General features: G+C 36.8%; 1 protein-coding gene across 4 annotated transcripts in view; it reads right to left on the minus strand.

Moving 5' to 3' along the window:
* RAP1A (RAP1A, member of RAS oncogene family) overlaps positions 1-20,811 on the minus strand; it is a 79,181-nt gene that overhangs the window by 21,057 nt on the left and 37,313 nt on the right. For 2 of the 4 annotated variants that reach the window (XM_081492721.1, XM_081492722.1), the window contains exons 2-3: positions 16,359-16,428; positions 1,373-1,456 (exon numbers count right to left, since the gene is read on the minus strand). In XM_081492721.1, coding sequence (XP_081348847.1) covers positions 1,373-1,429 — 57 coding nt within the window. In that variant the 5' untranslated portion in view covers positions 1,430-1,456; positions 16,359-16,428. The remainder of the gene's footprint in view (positions 1-1,372; positions 1,457-16,358; positions 16,429-20,811) is intronic. The other 2 variants (XM_081492720.1, XM_081492723.1) reach the window with 1 other exon arrangement.

The raw sequence follows: 20,811 nt of genomic DNA on the forward strand, positions 1-20,811 counted from the left end.
GGATACAGAGAAAGACATGGATTCTCATTCACTAAAATGTGAAAATTTATCAGTGTTTCCTATTACCCACCTTTATATATATATCTATAGCAATTTTTATCTCATGCCCTCAAAGGATAAAGGTAAAAGCTATAAATTTTTAAAAAGTTTTGAAACAGCCTTTCTAATTGTGGGGGAAAAAAAAGAGGGAATTAAAATTTATTGAGTTTATTAAATTTATAATCACAGTCATATTTCATATTCACCCCAGAAGTAGTTATTTTTCTGATCTGCCAGCTGAGATTCAAATGTCATTCACACTTCAATTAGCCAGAGGAATATTTCATACACTATTTTAGCTTGAACTAAATAGGTCAACTTGAATATAGTCAGCTTCAACTATCTATTATAGTGGTTCCATCTCCTCAGCTCTCATTTACTCTTCAATCCACCCAGGATGGTTATGGCATCATCACCTTACTGAAGCTGCTTTGATCACAACCAGCTACCTCTGTGTTATGACTTCTACGCAGTCATGTAAAGGTACTCTTTATATCCAAGTACAAAGATACATTGTTCCATCCTGGATCCTTCAATCCTACCTACTCTTTCAAGGTTGAGAGGTACTCAGAGCACTGTCCTGACTTTTCTCTCTCTAGTCCCTTCCTAGACAACCTCATTAATTCGTATGGATTTCTATTTTTAATTAATTAATTAATTTTAAAAAGGTATTCATGGACATAGGAAAAAATGCAAAAGACACAAAAGCATATGTAATGATAACTAAGCCTATTTATTACCACTTTTTCCAATTCTATTCCCAAGGAAGTGACTGATACGCTATTTGTAACTTACTGAACCTTGCAGAAATAGTCTCTGTTCTTTTGTAATATCTCCAACTTCCTTTCTTATCTCTAGGAAGAAGACTGTGACTATTCTGTTCACAGTTGTAACTTTAGAGTCTGATGTTGTAGAAGCTCAATAAATAATAAATAAATACAGCATGTGTACAAAAAATGACCTTTATGCTACTTAAGTCTGGGGTGGGGTAGGATAAGAATTATTCCACTGGTACCTTTAATGATCAGTCTTCCCCACTAGAATGTAAATTTCTTAGAAATGAGAATAATTTCTTTCTTTTAAATCACAAACACTAATGTTTGACATATAATAGGTAGTTAATAAATATTTGGTGAATAAAAAAACAAAGAGCCACCATTATAAAAATACAAATCCATGGTTACTGAATGAGTCTGTGTTTCCTGGTGAGCCAGATACTAGGCATATAAAAACACTGCCACTTTTTCTCTTCAGTGACTAGAAATTGTAAGGCAAGAAATATGAACGTCCTTTTTGTATTATATTAATTCATATAGTTAGGTGGCTAACTTACCAGAGCAGACTTCCCCACGCCTCCTGAACCAAGGACCACTAGCTTGTACTCACGCATGATGTGGTCTGTTTAAATACTGACAATCTGAAAGAAAAAAAAATTCAAACATTAATAAACATGCTAAGAATAGCCTAAGAACATACAACTGTTACATAAAATAACATGAGATTTTCATTTTTGTTTGTTTTTCCTGAAAACTATCCAAAGTTCTGACCAGAGGTCTTCTTTGTTGAAAAATAGGTAATTCATGTGAAATCCCAGAATCCTCATATTTTTTTGTTTTGTTGTTTAGTCGCTAAGTTGTGTCTGACTCTTTTGTGACCCCATGGATGTAGCCCGCCAGGCTCCTCTGTCCATGGGATTTCCCAGAGACTGAACCCATGCCTCCTGCACGGGCAGGTAGATTCTTTACCGCTGAGCCACCAGAGCTCTCCCATTCATACTTTAGCACAGAAGTAAACAAACCAGGGCTTCCCTGGTGACTCAGCTGGTAAAGAATCCGCCTACAATGAGGGAGACCTGGGTTGACTCCTGGGTTGGGAAGGTCTCCCCAATAAGGGAAAGGCTACCTACTCCAGTATTCCGGCCTGGAGAATTTCATGGACTGTATAGTCCATGGGGTCGCAGAGAGTTGGACACGACTTAACGACTTTCACTTCACTAAACAAACCCTAGAGTAAAAAAATGCTTCCAAAAAAAGCTTAAAAACAAGCCTCAAAGGATTGAGTCAATCCCTAGAAAACTGCCTGTCAGGACAAGTCCAAAATTTTTTTTAAGAAGGAAAAAAATTCCACCATTCAATAATATAAAATTTACAATGTCCACAGCATCCAAAAAAAAAAAACAGATGACAAAGAAAATATGACCTGAAATTAGGGTGGAATGAGTCAACTGAAACAGTCCCAGAACTGAGACAATGGAATTAGTCAATAAGAACTCTAAAACTGATATGATAAATATGCTCACGGATTTAAAGGAAAATAGAATGAGGAGAGAAATGGTAGACATAAAAAACAACCAAAATGAACTTTCAGTGTTCAAAAATAACATCTGAAATGGAATTATAACCAGATGGGCTTAACAGTATATTAAACACTGAGAAGGAAGCTTCAAAGGAACTGAGATAAAGATAGAAAAAGGTTGATGAGGAGGAGGGTAAAGAGCAGAGAGACAGAGGGGGAAGGAGGGAGAAAAGAAAAGGAAGAAGGAAAATAAAAGAAGAAAGAAGAAGAAAACCACAGGACAATATCCAGCTATCAGGCAGGCTAAATATATATGTAACTGGAATCGGGGAGGGGGGGATTTCAAAAATAAAATAAATAATAAAATACTTTCAAAACTTGATAAATTATAAATCCACAGATCCAAGAAATTCAATGAGTCCTCTCCTTAGTATAAATACAAAGAAAAGCACAAGGCACAACAACCAAATTCCTGAAAGTTGTAAGAAAGAGAAAATCACAAGAAGCCCAAAGAAAAAGTTTAGATATAGAAGAATAAAGTTATGAAAATATATAGATTTTCTCAAGAAGCTAGGCAAGACAAACGAAAATACATCTTTCAAATGCTTCAAGAAAAATACAGTCAACCTAGAATGCTAAATACAATGAATATAGCCCTCAAAAATGAAAGTGAAATAAAAAATCCTTTCAGATCCCCAAAAAAGAAAAAAAAACTGAGGAGAGGAAAAACGTTCACCAGCATGCACTTAATATACCATAGGAAAGGAAGGGAACAGGAAGAATAATGTTCAAGGTTCTTACGTTATATCTGTAGTAGTACAGTAATATTTGAAGGAAGGTAATTATGTATCAGGGCTCCCCTGGTGGCTCAGCAGGTAAAAGAATCTGCCTGCAATGCGGGAGACCTGGGTTCAATCCCTGGGTTGGGACAATCCCCTGGAGAAGGGAATGGCTACCCACCCCAGTATTCTGGCCTGGAGAATTTCATGGACTGTATGGAGAATTTCCATGGGGTCGGACAAGACTGAGTGACTTTCACTTTCCCTTTCAATTATATATTAACGATGCATACTGTACATACTAGAGCAACTACAGGGGTAGAAGGGCAGGGGAGAAGGGGCTCGATTAATAAGCCAAGAGCTGAGATAAAATGAAATACTGAACAAAACAATTCATCCACAAAACAGCAGGAAAAATGCAAGCAAACAAGCAAAAAAGCACAGAGGAGATGGGAGAAATACAAAACAGGATAGAATTAAAAGGCAATCACATCATTATATTAAATGTAAATCATCTATTCTAATATTTCAACATTCAAATTCAAAGGCAAGATAAAAAAAAAAAGCAAGACCTAATTATATGTTATCCTCAAGAAACAAACAAATACAAGAAAAGTTAAAAGTAACATTTACTAGTGACAAAGTCACAGTTGGTGCTAACATTAGACTGTGGTTTGTTCCCTGCATCCAAAATAGAAACAAATACTAAATTTCATTTAAAGGTTGTTGTTACTGTTAAGTCCTCTGACTCTCTGCAACCGCACAGACTGCAGCATGGCGACCGCACAGACTGCAGCACGCCACGCTTCCCTGTCCTTTGCCATCTCCTGGAGTTTGCTCAAACTCATGTCCACTGAGTCAATGATGCCATCCAATCATCTCATCCTCTGTTGCCCCCTTTTCCTCCTGCCCTCAATCTTTCCCAGCATCAGTGAGTTTTCCAATGAGTTGGCTCTTCACATCAGGTGGCCAAAGTACTGGAGCTTCAGCATCAGTCCTTCCAACGATTATTCAGGGTTGATTTACTAACCCTACTAACATTTAGAGGTTAGTAAAAAATAAAGATGTATCTTTTTTTTTTTTTTCTGTACAAGTGCTGGGGACTCTAGATTATGACTCCCTGCCTATTCTAAGCAGATAGCATTTCAGGTTACTCTAGTCAGTATTCTCAAACATTTTGGTTTCAGATTTCTCTATACTATTTGCTATACTCTTTATTCTCTTAAGAGCTTCTGTTTATATGGGTTCTCAGGAATGGATGCTGGATTTTTTTCCCAATCTTTTCCTGCGTCTAATGGTATTATGTTTTTTTCTTTTTCTTCTACTAATATGTCCACACTCACCACTTCCGTTCAACACTACTAAGCTATATATAGTAGGTTCTGTGTGTGCGCTAAGTCATGTCTGACTCTTTGCATCCTCATGGACTGTTGCCTGCCAGGCTCCTCTGTCCATGGCATTTTTCAAGGGAAGAATACTGGAGGAAGTTACCATGCCCTCCTCCACGAGATCTTCCTGATCCACTCGTCTCTTGAGTTTCCTGATTGGCAGGCAGATTCTTTACCACTATGCTACCTGGGAAGTCCATAGTAGGTTTTAAGCCTGTACGCCTATGCAAAAGGAAGAAGTGAAACTTTTTTCCAGACTGACATGATTCTATATGTAGAAAATACTAAAAGGAATATGCCCCCCCCCCAAAAGCCAAACTAAGAAGTGAATTTAGCAAGGCTTCAGGATAAAAGGTTGATACGAAAAAAGGCAATTATATTTCCATATATTGGAAAAGAACTGGAAATGAAATTTAAAAAATACTATTTATAATAGTATCCAATAAGAAATACTTAGATAAGTGTAACAAAATGTGTGCAAGACTTCTGTATTAAAACTACAAAATGTGTCTGGTTAAGGACTTAATGATTATAGAGATATGCCATAATAAGATATATCCATATCATTGTTAAGATATCAAGTCTCCTCAAATTGACATACAGATTCAATGTAATCACAATCACAATCTTTTTGTAGAAACTGACAAGATGACTTCATTTATATGAAAACGCAAATAAAAATAACTACCTTAGTTTTGGGAAAAAAAAGAAAACGTCTTACACTACCTGATTTCAAGACATACTATAAAACTATAATAAAGACAGTGTTGTATTAGCCTAAGGACAAACATAGATCAGTAGAATCAAATCAAGTCCAGAATTAAAACCATGGACATATGTTCCATTCATTTTTGACAAAAGGGACTGTGATACCCATCCTCTCAGATGCCCTCCAATGATCCTGGCCTCTTGATAGTCCTAATTTGTGTTGTTCCCTCTCATATTCATATCCTTGTGTAGTTTCTTCCCATGCTTACTCAAGATTGGTTATGTGACCAACAGAAAATGGCAGACAATACCTGACTTCCAAGATTATCATCTAAAAAGCATTGCTTGGACCATGGTCTCTGGGATCACTCCCTCTGAGGGAAACCACCACCATGTCATGAGGATAATCAGCCATTCTAAGAGGCCTCCTATCAAGAGCTAGCACCCATTTGTCAACTCTGTGAGCCAGCCACCTTTGAAGCCTGTCTTATAGTCAAGCTTTAATTCAGATAACTGTAGCCTCAAGAGACCATGAGCTAGACTCTTCCAGTCAAGCCACTCCCAAATCTCTAATCCTTAGAAAGTGAGGAACAATAAATAATTACTGTTGTTTTAAGACAGTAAGGTTTGGGTTCATCTGTTACATAAGAATAGATCAATAATACAGGGGCTAAAGAAATTTAGTGTGTAAAAGTCTTTTCAACAAGTCAAGCTGGGGAAAAAAAAAAAAGAACTTCAACTCTTGGTGCTCATACTAGCCAAAATCCAGAAACAATACAAGTATATATCAAGAGGTGAATGGGTAAATGGTGGTATATCCAATCAATGGAATACTATTAATAAAAAGAAACTACTGACAGATGCAATAACATAGATGAATCTGAAAACATTGCTCAGCAAAATCAGCCAAACATGAGACAGTGAATATTGTATGATTCCACTTACATATAGTTCTAGAAAATACGAAACTAAGTTATAGTGCCAAAAAGCTACTTGGGCCCAGTGGTGATAGGGCAGGAGTGATGACTACAAAGGAGCATAAGGGAACTTTTCAGGGTGAAGGAAATGATCTCTGTCTTGATCATAATGGTAGTTAAATGGGTATACAGATTTATCGAAACTTACTGAACTGTACATTTAAAATAGGTGCATTTTATGACATGTAAATTATAGCTCAATAGAATTAATTTAGGAAATTCAATGGGAAAAAGGGAGGAAATTTCTCAGACTAACAGTTATATGTGAAAGTCAAAGTATTAGTCGTGTCTGACTCTTTGCAACCCCATGGACTGTAGCCCACCAGGCTCCTCAGTCCATGGAATTCTCTAGGCAAGAATATTGGAGTGGGTTGCCATTCCCTTCTCCAGGGGATAATCCCAACCCATGTATCAAACCTTGGTCTTCTGGACTGCAGGCAGATTCTTTACTGTCTGAGTCACCAGGGAAGCCCCAAAACACTTATATATATATACATACTGTTAGAAACCGAATATGCCCCCTAAAAATTCTTATGGTGAAGCTCTCCCCACAATATGATGGTATTAAGAGGTAGGACCTTTGGGAGATAATTAGGATTATATGAGGTCATAAGGGCAGAGCCCTCATGTATGGGATTAATGCCCTTGTAAGAGGCTGAGAGCTTGCTTCTCTCCGCCCTCTGCCATATGAGGATGCAAGACAACCAAATACAAGCCAGGAAGTGGGTCCTCACCAAATACCTAATCTGCTAGGGCCTTGATCTTGGACTTCTCAGCCTCCAGAACAGTGAGAAATAAATCTGTTGTTTAAGCCACCCAGACTATGATAATTTGTTATAGTGGCCGGAACTAAGCAACATAGTAAGGATAAGTTAGTAGACTATGCAACAGACATGACAGCAAGAATGGCTGCTGTTCTGAATCAAATATTTATAAAATATCTCCCAGGTACCAGGTCTGTTAATATATACTAGATACCAGGAACAAAAAATAAGAAGTATTCTTCCCTTCCTCAAGGAGCTCATAGAGGGAAAAAAAAAAAAAACTACAATATAACTACAAAGTTATTACAGAGACAAGATTAAAGGGTTGGGGAAGGATGGAGGAACAGAGAAGAGCCTAGGATAGTTTTTAAATAGAGGTTACATAAAAGATAAGTGAAAAGCTAAGGAGGAATGTTATAGGTATGTAGTGAAGGGAATTCTAACCAGAGGAAACAGCTTGAACAAATACTCCAAACTATTAAACACAGAAGATTCAGGGAATACTGCATAGCTCAGCTTGAGTAAAACACAGGGTTTAAAAATAAGGTATGGAAATTGAAGCCGGGTATGGAGACTGGGTTACGCTTACAAAAGCATTAGCCACGTTAAAGAGTACTTTTTATCTAGTAAGCAATGAGGAGAAAACAATGAGTTTTTTTTTTAAAAAGTATGTATACACAAATATTATATAATTATAATATAGAAGACTGATCCAGTATATAAAGGAGACCAAAGGAAGAGAGAGATCAGAGGCAGAACAGCAGGCAGCGACTGTGACAGCTCAGGTGGGAAACGACACAGGCCCGTACAGTGGCTCCACAGGAGAAGGCGGCAGGGGCTTTCCGAAGGTGAAACTGAAAAGACTCCAGAGCTGATTAGAGGTTATTACTGAGGCTTTTATTAAGAGGCTTGAAGAACAGTCAGGATAATTCTCAGGTATCTACCTTGGGCAATTTAGGGGGCTGGTGGCACACCTCCTCCAATTAAGATAGGAAATATAAAAGAAGATTTAAAAAGAAAGTTAAATCTTTCTGCCAAAAATTAAGTTTGAGATTCCTACAGGAAAAGCAGGTAAATATCTGACAGATACAACTGACAGACCAAGTCTAGAAGCTCAGTAGAAACCAATAAGGACTTAGGAGTGGGTGTTACGAAAAGATGGTAGTAGTTGAAACCATAGCAGATGAGATCAAACAAGAAGGGGAATTTATTAATTCAGTGAAAACAGAAGAAAGCTAAGAAGTGAACTCTGAGAAACAACCACATTTTACTATCTAGATGAACAGGAACCTGAGGAATAAATGAGGTGGGAGATGTTTGTGCTGGATACTAGTGATCCTATTAACTCTATCTGTACCAAGTAAACCTTTCATTTCTATGGGGTGCAAAAAAGCTGACTATTAAACACAGGAGACAGATCCCCATATCCCTAACCCCGCTTCCAGGCTTCCAGTGATTCTCAGTCTGGGGATTACTGTCATTTTAACAAGAGGTGAATTCATCATCTCTCTCATCCAAAAATGTGTATCTTTTGAGAGGGAATCCTAATATAGTAAGCCTCATTTATGCTTCCCAAATTGCCTCCTAGGGCAATAGCATTTGGGGAAAAACATTCAGACACGGCCAAATTATTTTGGGTATTCTGTAACAACAAAATATTTGGCCCCTCTTCCTCAACTCGAGGAGAAAGACAGTCAACTTACAAAGTTATTTTTCACATGTTTTGTAAGCACAGAAAATCATTTTCTTTACACCAAGCAAGTACCATGGATTATAAATGTATACACATATGCACACATGCAAATACAAGAATAATATAGCTCAGATAAGGAGTCACATACAAATACCAATGAGGAGTAATGTAGATGGATATTTTCTTTTTAAAGGGGGTTAGTTCTAACTCATTACTGCCAAGTTAGAAAACCACTATGTTCTTCCAAGCAAATCCCATGCCTTTTTATGGAAATGTCCTGTGCCCTGCACTCCCAACACAGCACCAGAAAATTTCTCACTCTGGTTAAGATTCCCCGACAAATAAGGAGGATAAGAATAAACATTACACTATGTTTACATTTTAAGTCAATCTTGAATCCCTAACACTATGGCCCAAGTTATAATATAACAATTTTTTCATGCTTCACACTTCAGTAAAACTACTTCTAAATTTCACAAAATAACATAACAATTTTCCCCGTGATACAAACAGATCTGCTTTTTCTGTTTTTAAATATTTAAACTAATTACAAGATGAAATGGTTTCTCCTGTACAACTGAACCTATGAAAGAAAATTCATTAAAGGAAATTTAGTTGTGACAAAAAATTCTGGATAAAAAATATTTTACATTAAGGAACACTGAAACTTAACAAGCAGTTATATTGTTGGTTATATTATTTAAATATTTACAGAAGCTGTGAATATTTTAAATCTGACAACTGACCACAACATATTGGGGATGGTGGTAAGTAAATATGGAAATTATGGTAAGACTTAACTTTCTAAAATAAAGAACAACATTCCTCATAGTACATCATAATGGAAAGTCAATCGTTTCTGTAACGTGAAGTCATAGTACTATCCCATTGAGAGAGTATCTTCCTTGATACTTTGTCCTCTTATTCTTCTCAAGACTAGTACTTTGGGGGGAGGATATACATATATAGGGGTAAAATAATCAGATATAATATACTTACAAACGAAGTTTATAAATTAGTCTTCACACTCTAAAACCAGGTAACTCAGCTCAACAGTACTTTCCTATCCCTTACCAAATGAAAGAAGATAAGCTCCTGGAAATAGAAGAGGCCAGCAGGGACTCTCAAAAAGAGCAGACAATTAGTCACAGATTTGAGTAAAATCTTACAAGAGGCAATAAATTCAACAAGCAGCAGAACAAAAGCCAAAGAAAACAGAATTAAGAGGATTATAAAACACTGTAAAATAAATGTAATATCCTTGAAGAAACCTGTGAAGCTATTAAATCTACATGAAAACCCTGGAGAGACTTTCCCGGCAGTCTAGTGGTTCAGAATCCGCCTACCAATGCAGGGGACACAAGTTTGATCCCAGGTCTGGGATGATTCCACATGCCTTGAGCAACTAAGCCCATACAAAACTACTGAATGTGTGCTCTAGAGCCCTCAAGCCAAAACTACTGAAGCTCACACTCCCAGAGCCTGTGCTCCATAACAACGAGAAGCACCCCTGCTTGCCGCAACTAGAGAAAGCCCATGCAAAGCAATGAAGACCCAGTGCAGCCAAAAAGTAAATAAATTAAAAATAAAATAAAATAATGCAGAAGTGGTGTTGTATGACTTCTGAAGCTAGAAAGGGTGCCAGAAATTCCTCCTGGATCTCTATTTGAAGTCATGCCTTTGGGCCCAGAGCTAAAAGGCTGCCCTGAAGTGGCCACTTTGGAAAAACCACAGAGATGGACAGAGCTGCCAGAGGAGCACCAGCTGTGAGACCTATCAATAAAGAAGACAATTCCAGACAGCCACCATTCGACTGCAACACTCAGAGGAGAGACCTTAGGCCACATCTACCTAGATGAGTCACTCCCTAATTCCATACTCAAGAAACTATGGATGATAATACATGGTTATTGTCTTGAAGTGAAAGTTGCTCCATCGTGTCTCTTTGTGACTCCGTGGACTAGAACTCTCTGGGCCTGCATACTGGAGTGGAGGAGAGCCTTTCACTTCTCCAGGGGATCTTCCCAACCCAGGAATCAAACCCAGGTCTCCTGCATTGCAGGCAGATTCTTTACCAGCTGAGCCACAAGAGAAGGCCACTGAATACTGGAGCAGGTAGCTTGTCCCTTCTCCAGTGGATCTTCCTGACCCAGAAATCAAACCAGGGTCTCTTGCATTGCAGGCGGATTCTTGACCAACTGAGTTATCTGGGAAGCCCGGTTATTGTTTTAAGCCACAACATTTTGAATGGTTTGACTACTAAAAACAGAAGGTAGAAAGGAAAAAACAAAAGAACAAAGAACAGAAGGACAAACTGAAAATAATGGATAACCTAAATGTCATTAATTACGAGTACACATTCAATAAGAAAAATGAAAATTAAAATGCAAGACAAAACATATATATAGCAAAAGTTGACAGAACCAACGGGAAAACTAGTCAAACACAAAATCAGGATTAGATTTTAACAAACTCAATAACTGAGAGAAAAGGAAGATAAAGTCAGTGAGGATATATTAAGGATTTGACCAAATAATGAATCAACTTAATTTAGATGATATATATAAAACACCATACCCCACACCCAGCAACTGCAAATTACACATTTTTCTAAACTGCATATGGATCATTTATTAGAGACAATGCTGGGCCATAAATCAGGTTTAAACAAATTTCAAAGGACTGAAATCATACAAAGTGTACATTCTGCTGCTGCTGCTGCTGCTAAATCGTTTCAGTCGTGTCCAACTCTGTGCGACCCCATAGACGGCAGCCCACTAGGCTCCCCCGTCCCTGGGATTCTCCAGGCAAGAATACTGGAGTGGGTCGCCAATTCCTTCTCCAGTATATTCTGTCCATAATGCAATCAAATTAGGAACCAATACAAAAATATAATTATATAATCTCAAAATGTTTTTAAGTTAACACAATCCTAAATAATATATGTGTCAAAGAAGAAATCAAGATGGAAAGTAAAGGATCAGAGCTAAATGATAATAAAAATATATATCAGCAAAAATTATAGCTAAGTATTTGATTATTACTGTAAAATAAGTACAAAAATCTGAAAATAAAACTGCAATTATCTCAACCTTTTAGTTTGGGAGAAGACAGAAAGGAAGGCATGTTAAAGGCTTTCTCTTCTTGGGAACAGCATAAAGATACTGAACCTCTCTTTTTCTATAAACTGAAAAAATATAAATCAAAGTGTGAAAAATATAATGTCAACAACTAAATCACATATAACTTAAAAATCACTAGAGGAAAAACAAGCAAAGAAAATCTGACCAGTGCCAGAGTCACAAAAATGAAAACTAAACAACACAAAAGAAAGGTCAAGAAAAGAGTACAGGAATAAGACAAAATAGATCAGTAATCCCAATAAAAAGAAATCCTCCTAAATCCTAATTCTGCAAACCACAAATCATAAAAGTTTATTCTATGAAGACTATGATGACAAACTTAGAAAACAATACACTTATCTTGCATGTAGCAAATCTTCTAATATGCTATATTAATAGCTGGCTTTGTCTTTTCTTGTTTTAAATACTGAATTCAGTATTTAACAACAGAATGCCTGAACTACAGTAAGCATTTCTTTTGTGGCAATTCACTCTAAAAACATCTCTAGATACCGTCATCTATTCCTTTGAACTCTATGCTCACTAAATAGAGTACATTCCATTTCTGGATAATTTTACATTGCTGTTTCTTTGTAGTGGCTACGTGTTGGGCCCCTGCCTCTGATGCTAAACAGAATAAAGAGAATTCCTCTCCCAGGCTATGCTCCTTCAAATATTTGAGGACAGCTATTTCCTCAACCATAACGTCTTTTTCAATAAGCAGTCCTATTTCCTTTTTTCAAATGATAGTTTCAAATACTGCTATTATGGTAGGTGAGAATTCTAGCTCTCTTAACACACAGCAAAATAATATACTAAGATTACATTTCCTTTTTCATATAACGTGTGTTTATTCTGGAATTGTCTACCAACATTTTCTACCCAAACTTGCCAGATAATCTATCAATATCATACCCTTTTCTCCCCTGCTTCCATCAAAATCCTTCCTGGAGCTTGCTGTAATCTGTACCAGCTGCTCTCTAGGCCTGCATATGTCTATCAATCTAGGACTTTGTTATGTGTTGGTGTGCTTCAAAGTGCCTATCCACAGAGGTTACCACTACTAATTCTTCTTTTCTTTTGTCTAGGGTTTTATTTTCCCCAACACCAGAAAGGAATGCAGTTCCAATATTATCACATCTCACAAATTTTCAAGAGAAGCTAGAATTCTAATGTTTGGGAAAGCTTCCAGTTTGCTTTAAGTTGGGAATTAAACTTAATTATTTGTGTGTGTGTTTACATGTATATATATAAATATATATATATGTATATATATTTTAAATTGGAGTATACTTGCTTTAAAATGCTGTGTTGGTTTCTGCTGTAGAACAATGAGAATCAGCTATATGCTTACATGTGTTCCCTCCCTCCTGAGCCTCCTACCCCTTCTAGGTCATCACAGGGCACTGAGGTGAGCTCCCTGACCACTACTATTTCTACTATTCCTCCAGAAAATGAGGAATTTGTCCCTATAAGTCAGCATCTTCTTTAAGTACACTGTCTAAATCAATTGAACAGTGTGAATATGAACTACAGGGCTGATGACAATATTTTTTTAAAAGAGAAAGAAAGAAAACACTAAATTATAGATCATTTTCAGTACTGTGCCATCACTTTTTCGAAATGGCATGGAAAACTTAAAAGAAAAAAAAACTTTTAAAAGCACAAGGTCTCCACTGCTTCTCAGGTTCTTACATTTCTTTGAGGGCTTCCCAGGTGGTGCTAGTGGTAAAGAATCTGCCTGCCAATACAGGGGACATAAGAGACATGGGTTCGATCCCTGGGTCAGGAAGACCCCCCGGAGGAGGGCATGCCAATCCACTCCAGTATTCTTGCCTGGAGAATCCCATGGACAGAGGAGCCTGGTGGCTACAGTTCACAGGGTCACAAAGGGTCGGACATGACTGAAGCGACTTGGCACAGTACATTTCTTTACTAAATGACACTTCCTTCTTTACATATTAAAAAGGATCACAAATACTACCATTATAAAAGAAACTCATCCATCAATTATCCCCAAACAAATTTTTACTAAAATTTTTAATAAATTATGACTGAGACAATTATTCCATTCACTGTACCCTCGACATTCTCTACGAATTCAGATAAAGGATTAAAATATTTAATCCAACCATATTACTTTTTCAGGAGTAAAATTTCTGGCAAATTTGACCAGTGGTCTTGAAAGGCTTAATACTAGTATGCAACAAATGCAATAATCTACCATTTGAAGTTATTCCTTAAAAAAATGTGTTAGTAAGTATACATTTTTCGTTTATAATAATCTTTGTAGCATCTGTAGTTACATCTCTTTTATTATGGTCTCTCTTTTGATCCATCCTAGTAGATCTGTTAATTCTATTAGTCTTTTTCTAAAAATCAACTTTGGCTCTGTTGATCCTTCATTGTTGGCTTCTTTTATATTTCTTTTGTATTTACTTTTATGTCTATTATTTCCTTCTTTTCTTTATTCTGTCCTTTTTCTAATTTAGATTGAATGCCTGGCTCTTTCATTTTCAGCCTTTCTTCTTTTCCAATGAGTATCTCAGAGCCTTCATCAGGGATCTCTTTCTTCTACCTAAAGTGCATCTTTTAGAATTTCTCTTAATGATACTCTACTGGTGGTAAAATGTTTTAATTTTTCTGAAAACTACGTACCTACACTCTTAAAAGACATTTTAGCTTTAACAGTTATTTATTCTCAGCACACCGTAGTTATTCTTTTGGTTTCAGTTCCAATTTTTCCTTTTAATAAGCTAGTCTAATAGTAGATCTTTTGAAGGTAATTTGTCTTCTCCTTCAGACTATTTTTAAGATTCCTGATTATGTGCAAATTAAACTATGACGTGTTTAGGTATTGTTTTTTCCTCTCCTGTTTAGGATACACTTCTTGAATTTATGCCTTTTTGCAATTTTATAAATTTTCAATTATAAACTTCAGATACTATCTCTACTTAACTTTTCTTCACATCTGTATTCTGCTTTGATAACTGTTAGATCTTCTTATGCTTTTCTTGTATTGGTCAAGGTTAATACAAGACTGGGCTGATACAGTAAGAGACTCTACTATGGCTTGAACAAAATTCAAGTTTTTTTCCTCTCTCACATGACAGTAGAAAGGGATAGTTCAGGACTGGTTTGGCAGCTTAGCAGTCTGAGAGAGCTAAGCTCTTATATCTTGTTGTTCTGTCATCCTTAGAGTATTGCCCTGTGCCATATAGCTAAAAATAATCCACCACCATGTCCACATTCCAGTCTATGGGAAGGAAGAAGAAGGAAGGAGATGGCATATCTTTATTCTTATAGGCATAAACCATCAAGCTAAAACATATGCACACATAACTTCCACTTGCATCCAAATTGCTGAAGCCGACACACAGGCAAACCTCACTATCAGAAAGGCACTGAGATGGAAGCTATAGCTGGAGAGCAAAGCTTCCGACTAATACAATGATTACTCAGATGGAAAAAGAAATCAAGGAAATTTAGCAATCTCTGCCTCAATTTTCAAATTCTCTTTTTTTTCTCTTACATATGGTCCATCTGTGTCTCTGCAGTTTGGTTAATTTATTTTTCAGGTCATCTTCCAGCTCACGAATTCCTCAATCTATTGTTAAACCTATCTACTGAATTTAAAATTTTTATTTGTATTTTTCATTTCCAAAAGTTCTTTTATTCATTTTTTTGTCAAAGCCATTGTTCATAGTCTCATTCTCCTTCTCACAGCGTTACACTGAAATGTTCAGAAGTCTGAATTTAGTATCCATACTGCCTGACTAGAATCCTGCTCTACTATTTACTAAACTCCGACTAGAACACTGACTACTAAGAATCTGGGAATGACACTATTAAATAGAATATGGGAGACTATCACGCTATCCAAAAATATTGCCTAAAAAAAAAGAGTGAATGCCTATCTTCTTTTAGCAACAGAGTAAATCATCATAAAGTACCTCAGAGTGGACTGCTTTTTATATGTAGTATAATCTACTTAGATGAATATTCTTCAGCAACTGTTATCATTACAGGCAAATAAAACATTTGTAAACCATGAAGATAATTTTACAGGCAATGACTAATACTTTCTATGTTGCCCCAAAAAGTTTTTTCCTTAAAAGATAAGTCTTACTAAATTAACTTTGCTAATCTATGTTAAGTATATCAATTATAGAATCCTGATGTCAGAATCTTGACATTTCCATAAATAGAGATAATCTACTCTAATGTTATTCCCTTAAGGGCATTGCCATATAAATTACATAACCATAATCTGAAAATTTAAGACTAACACTAAAGCAAGTCATAGCAAATTAAAAAAAAAAAAGTATGAATTTAAAGAGGCTTCCCAGGTGGTGCTAGTGGTAAAGAATCTGTCTGCCAATGCAGGAGACATAAGAGACCTGGGTTTGATCCATGGGTCAGGAAGATCACCCGGAGGAGGGCATGGCAACCCACTCTAATATCTTGTCTGGAGAATCCCATGAACAGAGGAGCCTGGAGAGCTATGGTCCATAGGGCTGGAAAGAATCGGACATGACTAAAGTGACTTAGCATGCATGGGCAGGAAATAATTTCTAGAGTAAAACAGCATACCTGTCACAAATTTCTGAAATCTTTATAGAGACTTCACTTCTTATAACCAACGGAAATGTTGTGATCTTTCCTAGAAGGGAAAGTAAAATGATGTGACCAATAACAACTAACCTCTATACAGCATTTTATTATGTACAAAGCTCTTTCCTTTATATTTTTTAGTTTACCATATCAAAACTGTATATGATTTTCTCCACTATAAAGATAAGGAAACCATCTAAGATTTAACTTGAGTTAACGACTTAGGTGCAAAAGTAACAGGAAACTCTATTCAAACCTATCCTGATAGTAAATGCCATTCTCTTTTCAATGTATTCTGCTTTGTTACATAACAACAACAAAACAATATTAATAGCATATATTTACTGAGAACTTACCATGTGCCAAGCACTACCATGAAAAATCCTCACAAAAGTCTTAATGAGGTAAGTACTATAATTTTTCCAAACCACACATCTAGTAAGAGAATCCACACATCAAACTTTGGCAGCCTGGATCCCGAATTCACACTCTAAAACGCTAACTCACCTCTACTCTTGTATGTGCTTAGAAACTTGTAAACACATGGAATACCTCTGGAAGGAAACTGAGGAATTAGGGGACAAGGAAAGATTTTTACTATATGCCTTACTTTTTGAAGGCAACAAAGAGGAAGGGGTTGGGGTAGGAATTCACTATAGACATGGAACTTCGTGGGAAAAAAGGTGTTGCTGCTGCTGCTGCTAAGTCGCTTCAGTCGTGTCCGACTCTGTGCGACCCCATAGACGGCAGCCCACCGGGCTCCCCCGTCCCTGGGATTCTCCAGGCAAGAATACTGGAGTGGGCTGCCATTTCCTTCTCCAATGCATGAAAGTGAAAAGTGAAAGTGAAGCCGCTCAGTCGTGTCTGACCCCTAGCGACCCCATAGACTGCAGCCTACTAGGCTCCCCCGTCCATGGGATTTTCCAGGCAAGAGTACTGGAGTTGGGTGCCATTGCCTTCTCCGAAAAAAGGTGTAGATTCAAGATAATGAAAAGCCTAATAGAGTCCAGGTGGTTTGAGCATTTACAATGAACAGTTGGGAGAAAGCTAGGGGGAAAGAATGAGTACAGATGTGGTTTAAACAGTGATTAGGCTAGCAAGCTACCAAAAACCCTGCATGATAAAAGACCTGAAGTTTGCCTATCAGAGGCAGAAAGCCACTTAAGGTTTTTCAATAGATAATGCAAGGGAAAAAAAGATTAAAAAAAAAGCTCCTAACTTCTATGAGAAGTGTGTAGGTAGGAACAAAGGATTGAGAAATTGAAGCAGGGAGTCCAGTCAGGAGAACAAAGAATGGGGCTGGAATTTGAGACACAGAGAGAGTTAGCCTTAAAGTAAGGGGACACACAGTTCAGCAACATTGTTGTGAACACCAAGTCAGATAATTCATATATAGCACTTAGCACAGTGCCTGGCTAAAAAACAACTACTACTACTATCACTGCTTTACTACTGTAATTAGAGTTACTGATATTTGGAAAAGAATTGTGGAAAGGTAATGTAACACAAGAGTGCACAGCACTGTCAGATTAGGAACCCCAGATTAGGAGGCAGCATAATAAAATTAATTGATTCTGAACTTTACTGAATTGAAGGGTCATCAGTTCTCTGAAAACTGTTAGCACATAGGGAGAAGTGGAGACAAAGGAACCCAAACTAAAAACCCCTGATCAAAAGAAACCTCTGGCATATCTGGATCCCTGTGTAAGCCTGGGAAAGTTATTTGTTAGTATACAATTTCCTTATTAGGGAAACAAAGCTGGATTAAGATACTGGTTCCTGATAATTAAACAAAATAACGTATTTTAAGTAGGTACAAAATGCATAAAATATGGAGAAGTTAAACGCTTTCCCCTCGTAAAGTAAAAACATAGGATCAACATTTTGGTTTGATGAAAACACTGCCACATTAGAAAATCACTGCTTGGATTCTAGTTTACTCGTCTGTTTGCTTTAAGAACTTCAAATCTATCTTAGCATGGCCAGATTGTCATGAATTTCTGATTCACAGAAACTCTGAAGGTTTCTGTGGCCAGAGCATTGGCTCTGTGACAAGAAATAACACAGGCACAGACACCTTTGTCTTTAAAATTTCCTGTTGAGGACAGTCTTAGTCCTAACCAACTTCTTTATATTTGAGATGAGAGGAGGTCAGAAGAATATAATAAGAAAATTATTTAAAGCTCGCTTCATGAGACAAATCAATTCGATCAGGTCTAAAAATGGACCATTAAATAAGAACTAAACTTAATCAGGGGATATTGTGTTTTGTGTCTAATGCTAAGAATACACAAAAAAATACATAAATATTGATTTATAGTTTCTAGAATTTTTACATTGAAGAAGAGTACCACTGGGTGAGAGATTTTACTTCCTTGTAATGCAACCAAATGGAGATTCTATAAATGAGAGATCCTAATTTAGCAATTAAGAGTTATGAATTGCTGACCACCTAGGTTTATAAATGGAATTCATGATAAGTATCAGTTCCAAACATTCTTTTTTGTATGGCCATGAAAACCCTAGTAGATTAAGCTACCATAAGTTTATATCTAGATCACTGCAATAGCCTCTTATTGAGTCCCTTCACATCCAATTTTCCCCTCTCCAATCCTTCTCCCACAGTGAAGACAGAACGATCTTTACAAAAAAGACATATTTCATCATGTTAGTGACCCTCCTCCCAAATCCCTCCAGTTAAGATACTTTAGTGATCTACCCCCACCCTTAAGAATAAAGCCAAAATATGCTGACATGGCCAGCAAGAGCCTGCACAGTTTGGTCCCTAACTCCCACACTAGTGTTATCTCACAATGTGCTTCCTCTTTGCTCTACATGCTCCAGCCAAACTGGCTTTACACCATTTTCTCCACTGTGCCATGCTCTCTCCTGATAGATATTGGTCAGCTGGTAAACTGTTCTGGAGAAAAATAAAGCATGAAAGGGGGTACAGGGAGTTCATAGGGCATGAAGATTTGTAATATGAAAAAAGTGATATCCGAGTAAAGACCTAAACGCAATGGTAAAGAACAGAGTCATGTGGACATCTGAAGGAAATGGAAAAGTCTTGAGACGGCTGGTAACTTCTAGAGAGAAAGGAGAACATCCTAATTGGAGGGCAATGATGAGAGGATTAGTAGGAGGTAAGGTAAGAGATGAAACAGCTAAATATGGGCTTTCGGGCCACAGTAAGGACAGTGGCTTTTACTTGGTATGACAAGGGAAGTCAGAGGATAGTTCAGATCACAGGATGACAAGTTCCCACTGAAATTTTAGACAGATTTCTCTAATCTGTTGCGTGGTGAAAGGAAGGAGGAGATCAAGGGCAAACGCAGGGAGAACTATTTGAAGGCAAATGAAACCCAGAAGATGGCAACATGGACCAGCGGAAGTGGTAAGAATTAGTTATCTTCCAGATACATTTAAATACAGGGCTAAAAGGAGTGAAGAGTCAGGAGAAAAAAGGCTACTAAAGAATAAACAGAAGATACCAGACACCAAACAGAGAACATCAAGCAGGATAAACACCAAAAAATCTACACCTAGGAATATATTCAAACTGCAGAAAATCAAAGACAAAGAGAAAATGTTGAAGAAGCCAGAGGGGGGAAAACACTGAACTTCTAGAGGAGCAAGGATGAGAATTACACAAGATGTCTTTTCAGAAATTACACAAAAATAAGAGAAGAATAAAGTGAAATGTTTAAGCATTGAAAGAAAAACCCCCCACAAAGCTACGAATCTGCAAATCCAGCAAAATTATCCTTCAAATGACAGAGAAATACAGACTTTCTCAAACAAAATTTCAGTGGAATCTGTTGTTTTATATTTCTTCCCTATAACAAATGTTAAAAGAAGTTCTTGAAAAGAAGAGAAATAATTTAAGCCAGAAACTTGAAACCAAATAAGAATATATGAAGGTAAAATTAAATCTTGTATTTTTCTTGTTCTTAACTGATCTAACAGACAATTTGAAATAACAGCAGTAACGAATTAGATGATTACAGCTGATGGATAAGTGAAGTGAATGACAGCAATGTTGTAAGGGATTTTAGGAACTGGAAGTAACTCTGTTTACCTGTATTATCTGTGAGGTAGTATAATGTTACATGAAACTGGACTTGGATTAGTTATAAATGTATATTTCAAATTCATGGGCAATCACTAAAAAAAGTATAACTGATATGGTAAGAGAAGAGAAATAAAAAATGCTCAATTAAAACCAGAAGGCAACAGAAAAAGAGCAGAAGACAAAAAAGAAACAAGGGCAATGAACAGAAAACAGTCATACCTATGGTAGCTATTAATCCAGCCACATTAAAATCATTAGTCAAAAATCAAAAGTCTAAATACACCAATTAAAAAAAAGAAGTGTCAGAGTGGATCAAGAAATCCACTTTGAATGTAAAAACACAGATTAAAAACAAAGGGG

This window comes from Giraffa tippelskirchi, chromosome 5, assembly GCF_054371585.1.
Source record: "Giraffa tippelskirchi isolate mGirTip1 chromosome 5, T2T-mGirTip1v1.2.pri, whole genome shotgun sequence".
In the NCBI taxonomy this organism is placed as follows: Eukaryota; Metazoa; Chordata; class Mammalia; order Artiodactyla; family Giraffidae; genus Giraffa; species Giraffa tippelskirchi.